We start from the raw sequence: 11,875 nt of genomic DNA on the forward strand, positions 1-11,875 counted from the left end.
AAGTAGCAAATACTGTGAACATTTTGAAAATATTATTTGATTTTTTAATATTTATTTATACTAATACTATCACAATTATATTTAGCCTAAACCGTCTCTATAAAATTTAAAAAAAAAAAAACTATTCAATATAACAAATTTTTTGAATATTTTAAATGCTTTATTTATTTTAAATATATATTTTTATTAAAAATATCACAACTCTAGTGAGTTATTACAGAATTTATTTTAGTTTGTTTTGAATCATTTTTATTATGCCTTCCCTTATTTTACAGAATAATGCAAAAGTCATTTAAGAAAGAGACATTTTCACTTTTGCATAACATAAAGCACCAATTTTGTCCTCATATTAATATTTTGAAAAATTCAGCATGGTAATCATAACTGATTTTATGGTTATTGCATTATTTGGAAGTTGGATTTTAGACTTTATTTTAAAACCATGTTTTTTTTTTTAGAAAAATAATAAAGTGGGTTCTTTGTTTCTTTGTGTGAAACAAAAAATTGTTTTTTGCTTTTTTTTAAAAAATGTTTTACATTTAGGATCAAAGAATTGAGATGTTCAAAATTTCTTTCTTTTTTAATTATAATTGATACTGCACTCGGAGGGAGGGGGGAACCTGAGGCCAGAAATGGTTTTAGCCCCCTCTCATTTTATAAATGAAAGGTCATAGTTAATAATATTTTTTATAAGTTATCTTCTAAATTCACTTTATAAATTATAACAATCCTTAACTAAACTTTGCATATAATTTATGTAAAATATTAAGTTAGTTTCTCATAGTATTAAAATTAATTTCATTTCAAGTGGTAAATGCATACAAAGTTTCAATTTAGTACCTTTTCTAAATTTCGCCTTTTATATCGCAATTATGATTTTCATTTTCTTAAATTCTCTCATATACAAATTTTAACCATTAAAATGGTAATTGCGAGAGTGCTGTGAAGTTTCGTTTTTCTGCATGCACTTTTGATTCAGGCTATTTTTTTATGGCAGCACCTGCTTCCAATAAGTAAATATAGTATGAAATTTAAAATTTTTTATATAATTACAGTGATCTCTCACTTATGCACCACCTCTTTTATGCACCTTTTTCATTTATATGACGATTTTTATAGGTCCCAGTACATTAGATAGGAAAATAATGATTGCCTTTGTTTATGCGTCACTTTAAAAATAAATTTTTCAATTATGCGCCGAAATTTTTGGCTGGCATTTTAATTTTTTAATCCTTCAAATATTTTTTCTTTTAAAAAAAAATGTTTTAAATTAAAAATGAAGCAAATGAGCAATCCTTGTTACAGATAAAAAGAAATATATGTTGTTAGATTCTATTGAATTTGCTTCCCCCTGTGACCTTTTCATTTTTGCTGTTTCTGGAAAGAGATTCTTTCTAAAATTTTGAATACGGTGTCTTATCTTTTACACCAACAACAATGAAAGCCCATTCATCTTTCAGAAAATGACCAATTCCTCTTGTCCAGAGGTTAGTTTTACCCCCATGCTGTTTTCTAGAAAAAGAAGACACCTGGAATACGAAAGATGAAAGAGACCGCGATCACTTACTTGCAGTCAGATGGACATTATGAGTACATAAAAGGAGGTGATCTGTTTAGTGAGAGAAATACTTGAACAACTTATTGTGCAGCATATTATGACGTCAAGTATTTTTCTTAGAAATTTATCATGCGATATGTTTCACCCCCTCCCATAAAACTCAAATTTTTCATGAAGAACTGTTCATTTATATCTAGCTAAAACTTGTGAATGATGAGAACGTAGTGGATGATACTGACGAGATGATAAAGTTTCTCCAAATCACACAGCAGTATTGAAAGCTTTAGACACTATTCCTGACTATTTACAATTTATTTTTGCTTTTGAAACACCCCCTTATCCCATTTATATGAACTGGAAAAAACTGTTTTCGAATAACGTCGGCGAAAACAAATACAAACATGTATTAAGATTATTTTATAAGAAAATAAATTGTCTTAAGGTATGTTAAATTTTTTCTTTTGTATAATTATAGTAAATACCAAAACAGTATAAATATTAACATTAAATCTTTAGAAACATATCTATTCATGTTGTCACTGCAATTTGCGTTGCGTTTTAGAATTTTGAAGTTTTTCACTTATGCGCCTCTTTCACTTATGCGCTTTTTTCTCTTGGCCCCTTACACCGGTGCATAAGTGAGAGTTCACTGTATNTTACTTGTATAAACATAAAAATTTTTGTAAATTATAATTCTTTAATAATTAAAATAAAAACTTACCTGCAATTCAATTAATGCGGGGAACTTAGCTTCTGCTATTTCTTCTTTAGCCATCCAATAGACCGTTCGCATTTGTGAATAATCTTGAACACAATTAGCAATTTGTTTTTCAGATGACACTTTAAAAGACCGTTGCTGTTCTAATATATTAAGAGCACGTAAATGATGAGCAGAAGAGTCTTTTCCCGATGTGTCAATATGCCGGACTAGTGCGCTACGTTGAAAATTCTCACAGCCAGTGGTGAATGCATTTTTTATTCGTGCCTTGCGGCATATATCACAAAACATTTTACCATTTTCGTAGACTAACCAATTAAATTCAGTTTTCCACCTAATATTAAAGTTACGTACTTTAGGCATCGTTTAATTATTGCACATGTATTAATTATAAAACAAAATTAAAAGTTTGGATGCGTAGGTCAGGTCATTAAAAATGTTTGACTCTAACTGAACTAAAAGTAACATATAGCTTAATATAACGGTGCGTAAGTACCTCCTTCGAAAATAAAGGGTAAGGGGCCACTAAAAATGTGATTGCATGACGTAGGTATTAAATAACCAATCAACCCTAATCTTCTACGTGTGTACTATGATATTTTGAAAATAAACCCCTTCAATTTTTCCCACCCCTTCAACCTCTTTCTTTCTACTTGCTCATTCGAGGTCACTTAAATCCGGTACGGTCATTTCCCCCCCATTCAATAACACCTGCGTCCCTCAGTTCCGATGACGTCACTGTTTTCAGCAGAGAAAAGAAGTTTGGGGGGAAAGTCTTGTAGGATGTTTCCTGCTATAATGGTCAACATTTTGAGTCATAGAACTGGTTTCCCACCTGTGTGTCTAACATGTGTTGGTCTAACTCTGGAGACAGGGTTTTTTTTTTTTTTATACCGAGGATGCATACAGATTTATTTTTTGCGTCAGAATTTTTCGATTTTATTAAAATGTTTCGATATCAAAGATTAAAAAGTCGTGAAATTTATAAACTTTCTTCAAAAATTTACGCGTCCCGCGGGACGCGTAGCGATCATTTTTTTGCGTCCGATTTCAATTTTTTGCGTATTTTACGCGCTATAGCGCGTAAATGTCTTCCCTGCTGTAGTATATTTGTTAATGGCATTTGTAATGCAAGTTACATGGTGCAGTTTTATCAGCTTTGACACCATCTTTACACATGGGCACACCCTAGCAGTGTTTGGATCAAAAAAATTAAATTTTTGAAATTCAGAACACTTTTGGAAAAGTTGCTAATTTTAGTAGTCAGCATAAAAATTGCATTAAAGTTTTAAAATCGTTTTATATCTTTTGATTGTGCTTCGCACTTAAAATTAATGAAAACTTTAAAATATAACAACCCACCTTTTAAAAACTTTTTGAGTTCTCTAAAACTTATTAAATAAACACGGTTTAATTTTTTATGCTTGTTTGAAAGTTTTAGTGAGCTAAATAAATTAAATTCTGACCCAAATTTTTTTTTTTGCATTTGTGCAATGTTTTAGAAAAAAAAACATGAGTTACGAATTTCTCGTAATTTTCACTGTGCATCTTTTTGCTCATTATGTTAGATACAAACAATCATAGAAGTCATCATATGAAAATGGTTCCCTGTGAAGCTCTACATACCCCTGCATCCTTCCCAACCAGCCATTATAAATTTGGTATTTATTCTATCCAATCATGAATTATCTTCGGGGCGAGTTGTGCTCATGGTGAATTGTCGCTGCAGCGAATAGTGCTTATAATGAATTGTCCCGCTACAAATTGATGCAGTAGTATCTATCTATGTATACACACACAAATATACACAGACAAGGGAGAGAGCCCCCCCCCATTTTTGAGATACTTCTGTGGTTACTGGCAGCTCTTAAGAAGAAAAAAAAACTTATTTTAGGACAACATTCAATCAATTCTGTTTATTTAAAAGTCCTGTTTATTTAACCTGTAATAACTCATAACATCATTTAATTGAATTTTTTGTTTTTTCTAAATAAATTTTTTAAATTCTTTTTTTCCCCTTCATTTTATTACATTTATAAGTTTTAACTCATTAATTGAAATATTACATTGAAATCAATACATTGTGTTTAGTAAAAAATTGCCAAAAAAAGCTTAATTGATAGTTTTTAATAAGAAAAATTAAGAGTAACCTTTTTTGTATAATTTAAAGATACTGAAGGTATGCAACTCCTTAATTTAAGTACCACCTGATCAGATAGAAGCAATTTTTCTTCTCAAGTGCTATCCCATCACTTTGTATCAGACAAATAACAAGTAATATTTAGCTCAATTTATAATAGCATGTTAGACTGAGATTAATCACCCTTTCATTGAATTTTTAGGATTCTTGATAATCTGACAAGCTTTATGCAAAGAATCCTTAAATGATTTATAATGCTTGCTTCAATTACACAAAAGTACAAGTAAGCAATACGCAGAGTAAAAACAGAAAAACTCAATTAAAAAACTGCTAATTAAGATATGCATTTATGCAAACATTTTAACGTAATTTATGAATCACTCAGGACAGTTCTCATTAATGTGATTTACAAACAATCATGATACCTATTTGCTCAATTCCGAATCATACATTGTAATTGAATTTAATGCAATTTTCAAATCAAACAGTGATTACCATGATTTACAAATCATATAGTGTGGTTTGGGAATTTTATGATTTGTTTGTGCACATTCACCAATCATTTAGTTCCAAGGTTGATTTATTATTAATTTTTAGAAAAAAATGAAGAAAATTTCTTTTTATACAAAGAGAAAAAATAATGTAAACCAGTAATAATTTGATTTTAAACTGAAATAACCCTTTATAAAACAAGCTTATATTTTATGTTAATAAAATAGATATTTCGAAAATTAAACTGTAAACTACAATTTCACTCATTGTGATTTGAAATCTGCCATTTAATCTTCCTCATTGAAATGAAAATTAATTAGATAGATTTGGACATTCTTTGTACAAAACATAATCGTTCTGTCTCATTTTTTTTACTTTATGTGACATATTGTAGTAAAAGCTTTAAACAGGCAAAGGATTCATACATTTTATAGTAAATTAGGTTTATTATAAATTTTTAATTTAAAATGTACACCAAAACTGTAAACAAAGTTTCTTAAATCCTTGATCCTAAATAGTGAAGATTTCAGAGAGTATTATTTTCAAAACTGCTTTTTTAGAAGGAAATTAAAAAATTTACATGGGGTGAAAATCCCATGTCCTTAGAGATGACATGGTTAAGAATCAAACCTTTATCCCACGGAACGCTTGTGAAGATTTTATAAATGAAGGTTTATATTTTTAAATTATAAATTTTTCAGGTTGCGTACTCACGCATGCATAATTTGGAAGCATCACGTGCAAGTTTAAAAAGTACATGCTCACGCCTGGAAATGCGTGTGAGTGCACTAGAAGATGAAAAGGAAGTTTTAATGCACAGCATGAGAGTAATGAAAAACAAGCTTGAAAAACTAGAGGTTGCAAGGATTGGAATACCTGAAAATGAAGAACATCCTCCTCCTTTTGCAGTAGTTTATGCCCTTGCTGGATCAGAACGAGAAGAGGATGAAAAATTCCAATCTTTTATTAAGAGCTTTTGCCAGAATAAAGATAGAGGTTATTTATATTTTTATTTTATTTTAATATTATTTTAGTATTTCTGCTTTCTTTTTTTAAATTTAAATTCCACTATTCTTTTTTCTCTCACAATCCACTTCAATTATCTGTTATTACATTTTGTTATTTTCTTGTGTCTGTGCCTACTTGATGTTGAATCGTTTTTGCTATGTTTATTTAAATATGCTTTATATATCCTTATGCTTCTATTTGAATTTTTCAGTTGTTTGTAAATGTCAGATACTTTCATGCCATCTTGTTGCATAGACATAGTCTGTTCTCTTCTGAAAACACCAATAGTATTTGTTGATGACACAAAGCAAAAGCTAGTTTTACAAAGTTCTAACAACAACTTTGACATTTACGTTTTGAAAGATATTAGTAAATATTTTTCATAATCATAATTTATTGAAAATAAGGAATAAAAAGTGGTTAGTGACAAATAATTTAACAACTGTATTTAGCATTAGCATAAACGAAAAAGGTGGAAATATGCAATGCTTATGTACTTATAAGCACATTTACCTATTAAAACTATCGTAACTGAAACCGATGCTTATAATTCTTATGAAAAACAAAACTGCAAACAAGTTGAAGGGTAAGAAATACAAATAAATTATTCTGACTTTGCATTCAAGAAGTATCTCTATCCAGGGATTTGCTGAGAATTGTAACATTATAATTACATGTAAACAAAGCACAACAGTTGATTGACACAATTTGATGAGGGTGATTTGTGGATCATTAAAAAGTTTATTTATAATCTTCTCAAAAACACTATTCAGTGTGATAATCAAAGTTCACATATTTGTATTTGCATTCTTTAAAGGGCTCTTTTTGGTATGATCTTATTATGATTTTTTTGTTAAAAAATGAGAATTTTTTTTTCTAAAGAAAGATTTCATTTTATGTTAGAAGTGCTTAATTGATGAACCAGGTAAGTAACATTTTAGAGAATTTTTCTAAATGCGCTTTAAAGTTTATTTGATTCTTGTTTTTGTTACTTTGCTCATTTTTTTTTAGTATATTAGTCATGACATAACCTGGAAACTTTTCGGGTTTATTTATTTGATCGTAATTCTTTCATAAAAAAGCTTTTTAATGATTTTTGTATGTAGCATTTTGTTTTTTTTAAAAGGATTTTTAATATTTTTCTACAAATATATTATGCTCGAAAAACTAAATTAAATGTACTTAAACATATCTTTAGGCTCATATTCACGAAATAAAATTTTGGCAATTTTAGTTTGGTGAAAATTGGCATTAAGCCTTGTTTATCTAGCTTAGTTTATCATTTTATTATCTAGCCTTGTTTGTCTGTAAATTGTCCAAACTGATTCAGAGGCAGCGTGATCTCAGCATTCAATCAGTAGAAGTTTAATCATATTTATCACTTAGATTGGTGATCATATTTCTCGGTTAAATTATTGTTTCAAAATGAAATTTTATGCCAATTCTGATTAAAATGTTAGATCAATTTGTTTCTAACAAAATTATGTCTATGACTGAATAAAAATATTTTATTAGTTTTAATATAAAAAAAATATATATAGCTGTTGAAAAAAATTAAACGATTTTAATTTTTTTTATTTTTTATTAAAAATTAGCAGTTTTATGCACAAAAAAAGAATTTTTTTAAAAAATTTATAAAAGTGTTTCTAAAACTGTTTTTCTTGTTTTCCATTGAGGTAAGTCGTATGATGATGATTGGCTGCATGACACATTTTTTTCATATTTCAAGAAACCATTTCACAAGCTTTTGGCATTGTATATCAAATCCACTTGGTGCACATGCGGCATTTTTTCATTTTCAACTTCTTAGCCTTAAATTTAGACGAGAACACTTGATTAAAGAAACAGATCACATTTACTTTTGAGAAGAATTTTTAAGTGAAAATAGTGAACATTTGCCCAAAATAGAGGTTAAAATCACAAAAACCTCTCATATTTAGCCTTAAGCCAATGAAACTTTGATCTGTCTTTTACTAAGTATAATTTGCATCAGTAATACTATCTCTGCTGGTGGCCATTAGCCATTTATCTCTGATTTAAACAGATGTAAACTTAATCTGTCTCCCCTCAGCCATGCTGATTTTTGGGAAAAAGTTATGAAAATTATTTTTGTCAAATATATAAGATGTGCACATAAAATTTTGAAGTTAACATGAAGTGTTTTGATTGTGTGTACTCTTGTTATTTTCAAATTAAAAATATCAAAATTTTTATGGGGGGTTATAGGTATTACTTATGTTAATTGGTGCTGTTTTAACTTGTACTAATATAGGCACCACAATACCTACTTTAGGTACTTTAGAAATAGGTTTTTATGACCCCACTGATTGGGATAAGTATTGGAAAAAATAATTTATTATTGAAATTTTTGACCATCAGGATTTGGCTTTGACCAATAATAATACGGAATGTCATTGATCTTATTTTTTTTATCAGATGAATTTCCTAAAACAAGTTTTTATTAATCTAATAGCGTACAGCTATCAGAAAGAGTAACAAATAAGAAATTTAAAAAAACTGGAATTGTTTTAACTTGTGTCAGTATCTCTTTTATTTACACACAACTTCATGATTTCAATCATTACCAATTTATTTGTTAATTTTTCCACCCCCAAAAAAAACATGTATTCAGTTAGTAATAAAAATAATAATTTACTGAAAAAGTTACGTAAGCGCAAAATAATATTTATTTTTAACGAGACTTTGCTCAGTAAACAAAATAAATTCATTAACAAGACAGTGTGTCTGAAACACCTTGTATTGCAAAACGCGAAGTATTGCAAAACTGAAACAATTAAATTATGTGTCAAAGAAATTTTAAGGCTATATTTTTCTGTCTATTTTTTAATTATTGGTTCTAAAAGAATCTATAGATACTTTGCTCCTTAAAGTATGGAAGCGGCTGTTTCACGTTTTCCATTTTCTTCTTACGTGTTTAGCATTCAATACCAAGTGAATGATTTTCTAAGGTTGCTTGTTGACTCTTTGTTGCTAAGTCAATTATCTTGTTCTTCCACTTAAAGATTGCTCGAATAATGTCACTAACCTGGTTCTTCCACTGAGTAAAAATAAGCATTCCTTGAGATAGCTTTCTTCAGATAAGCTTTCCTTTTTAAAAAGGTAACTTACCTGGTTCTTCCACTAAAATCATTAATCTAATGTCTATAACAACAGAGAGAAGATCGATTGCTTACAGACATGGAAGTATCAAATTTAGAGGTGTTGGTTCCTTCTGTGGGACAGTTTTCAAACTTTTTTTTCCAAATAAAAACCCCTAAAACTCCATTTTAAAAAAAAACTTCACTCAATTTTGCTTTGAAATTAAAAGCATTAAGCCTTCATTTATTAAAAATATACATTAACATCATAAAATTAATATCATGTTGTGCTCATTCTAAATTCAAGTGGATAGTTCTGCTTCTTTTTTTTTCTTTTCGGAAAGGAGTCATGCTATTTACTAAACCTTTTTTTTCAAGGATTTATTACAAAAAAAAAAAAACTATTTTTACTTTTCCTTATTTAAAAGTTATAGGGTCATTCTTTATTATATATTTGATACTATTACGATTTACTATTTCCATTTGATACGATAACAAATTTTGTGAGATGTAGCTTGTAGCTTCAAAATTTTTACCCATCTCTTTCTTTTATTTAAAATTGATCTCAGTTAATAATTGACAAGTTTCAATGAAATATTGAATTCGGGGATTATTAATTAATCAGTTTTCTTTGAAATTCATCTAAATGTTGTCATTTTGAAATTTTTTTAGTTTTAATAAGAATTAAATTGTAATACTTTAAATAATGAAAATTTGAAACAACTAACAACTACTGTCACTAATTCTGTTTCGAAAAAATGATACAAAACTCATTTAGGTACTCTACATTTCAGAAAAAAAGTTTAGCACAATTTGTTCACAAGAATTTTAAAGTATTTGGTTATGACTTAAAGCTTTTTGCTATTTTTAAATATTTCTGAATTTTTATTGGACTGTTTTGATAACTGTATTTTTGCTGATAGTTGATTATGACTTTTTAAAGCTAATTTTAGTAATAGCTTATATTTATTGGTGAAAAATTAGGATTTTTTATAGAATATAAATATAATTTTCTTTTAAAAAAAAATTATAGGGAAGCCATATGTTTTATTCATGTTTAAATGACAAACTTTGATGTTCTTTTTTTTCAAGAAATATTCATTTTCGAAAGTTTTTTTGATCCTAGCTTCTACTGCTATAGAGAAAAATTCACATACGTTTTATAAATTAATTTAACTTTGTCATTATATTTTGTCTATATTTAAGAGTAATTGAAAGCTGTTTTTTAATCTCTTATGATAAGTACAAATTCCTATCATTCTTGCTGTTTTTTATGAAAAATGATCTCTCTTATCTGAAGATGAGTATATAATATGTTGCCTCTGAAATGACGACTTCCTACCTATTTCCCACTCCAAACAAGTATCTGGGCATTTTAAGAATTAATCAAATCTTATTAACAGCAATATAGTAAACAAGGTCATTTTCAAACCCTCTTTGTCACACTTCTCTCGCGCAAATTTTAAAATATATGGTAATGTAAGAAGTAGAAAATTGTTCAGTCAATTGTCTGTCAAAGCAGAGTTTCTTTGAAAGTGAAATAAATGGTAGCCACGTAAATACTGATTTCAAGTAAATTGTGTCTATTTCATTAGTATTGATTTATTTTTATATAAATTTAAATGTCATTTTTATTTTATGACTAACAGTTCCAATTATAACATTTTATTCATCGTTAAAATGATTTCCTCAAAACATTATATGATGTATTATATATAATGTCAAAGAAAATTTATTAAAAACTTTTAAGATTGATTAATGGACTCCTCTTATAATCAAATAACTTGCTTATTTGAATGCTGTTGACTTGAACCAATGATAATTCTTTTAAGCCAGGCTTATGGTATAATTTTAAGTGCAGTTTCTGAGTGTTTTATATTTGAATCAATTTTCCATTATTTATTTAGAGACTAAAGGTGTGGAGTCAAGAGGCAACAAAATCCAAGATGACATTGTAGAAGAAGATGTTTTTGAGGACAATTTGGATTCAAAATAAATATAGTACAAATATACATTCTATGAGCTTAAAAAAGTGAGATTTAATGGTGCATTCAAAAAAAATTTTCTCTTTAAGTTTAGGGTTATCCCTATTGTTATATTTATGATACTAATACTTGTTGATGATTAAAAATATTGTATTTAAAAATCCTACCTTTGTTAATAAATGATGAAACATATAGTGTGCAGTATATTATTCAACACTTGTCATTAACCCCTTCACATATACTATGTGATCATGGTCCTGAAGAAGGTGAAAAGCAATATCTGTACCTACTACTATTACAATCACTTTTTTCCAGAAAATTTTAGGTCATTTGGATTAGTTGGTTGTTAGTTCATAATTTTACTATCACGAGGAAATTACTTGCACCAAGAGGTTTCACTACTACCAGGACAAAATAGATCACCAAAATTAGCGGTCAATGAGCAGGTGTGTGACTATCATCAATCTGCAAGGAGACAGTGTGCGGTATCGAACCTCAATGAACTATTCGAATGTGAATAGCTCGATTTTACGTGTAGTTCCTTGATTTATCAAAGCATAGCTGTTTTGTTTTTTTTGCGGAGGATCAAAATTGTGATGACAAATTGAAGCTATTCAAAGCTAGTGGACAAAGAGGTTGCATTTAGCGAAACAGTTGAATCCTTTTATATATGTATATAATATATCTTAATTTCACAGAATTAATAAATATTAACACAAATAAACTACTAAATTAATTTTTTAATCAGTTTTTATTCTTTGCAATACAAATTATATAAATTATTATTTGATATAATTAAATTTAATCTATTTTAAACAAATGGTTTTTATTAAACTTAGTTGGAAAAGAATGAAAATATTTTTTAGAATTACAAAA

At 28.2% G+C, this 11,875-nt stretch overlaps 1 protein-coding gene across 2 annotated transcripts in view; it reads left to right on the plus strand.

The window, feature by feature from the left end:
* Positions 1–11,193, plus strand: part of LOC107436388 (TBC1 domain family member 1) — an 81,699-nt gene extending 70,506 nt beyond the window's left edge. For both annotated transcript variants that reach the window (XM_016048090.4, XM_071187683.1), the window contains exons 21-22: positions 5,610–5,904; positions 10,922–11,193. In XM_016048090.4, coding sequence (XP_015903576.1) covers positions 5,610–5,904; positions 10,922–11,010 — 384 coding nt within the window. In that variant the 3' untranslated portion in view covers positions 11,011–11,193. The remainder of the gene's footprint in view (positions 1–5,609; positions 5,905–10,921) is intronic.
* Positions 11,194–11,875: the final 682 nt, after the last annotated feature.

Source organism: Parasteatoda tepidariorum, chromosome X1 (assembly GCF_043381705.1).
Source record: "Parasteatoda tepidariorum isolate YZ-2023 chromosome X1, CAS_Ptep_4.0, whole genome shotgun sequence".
In the NCBI taxonomy this organism is placed as follows: Eukaryota; Metazoa; Arthropoda; class Arachnida; order Araneae; family Theridiidae; genus Parasteatoda; species Parasteatoda tepidariorum.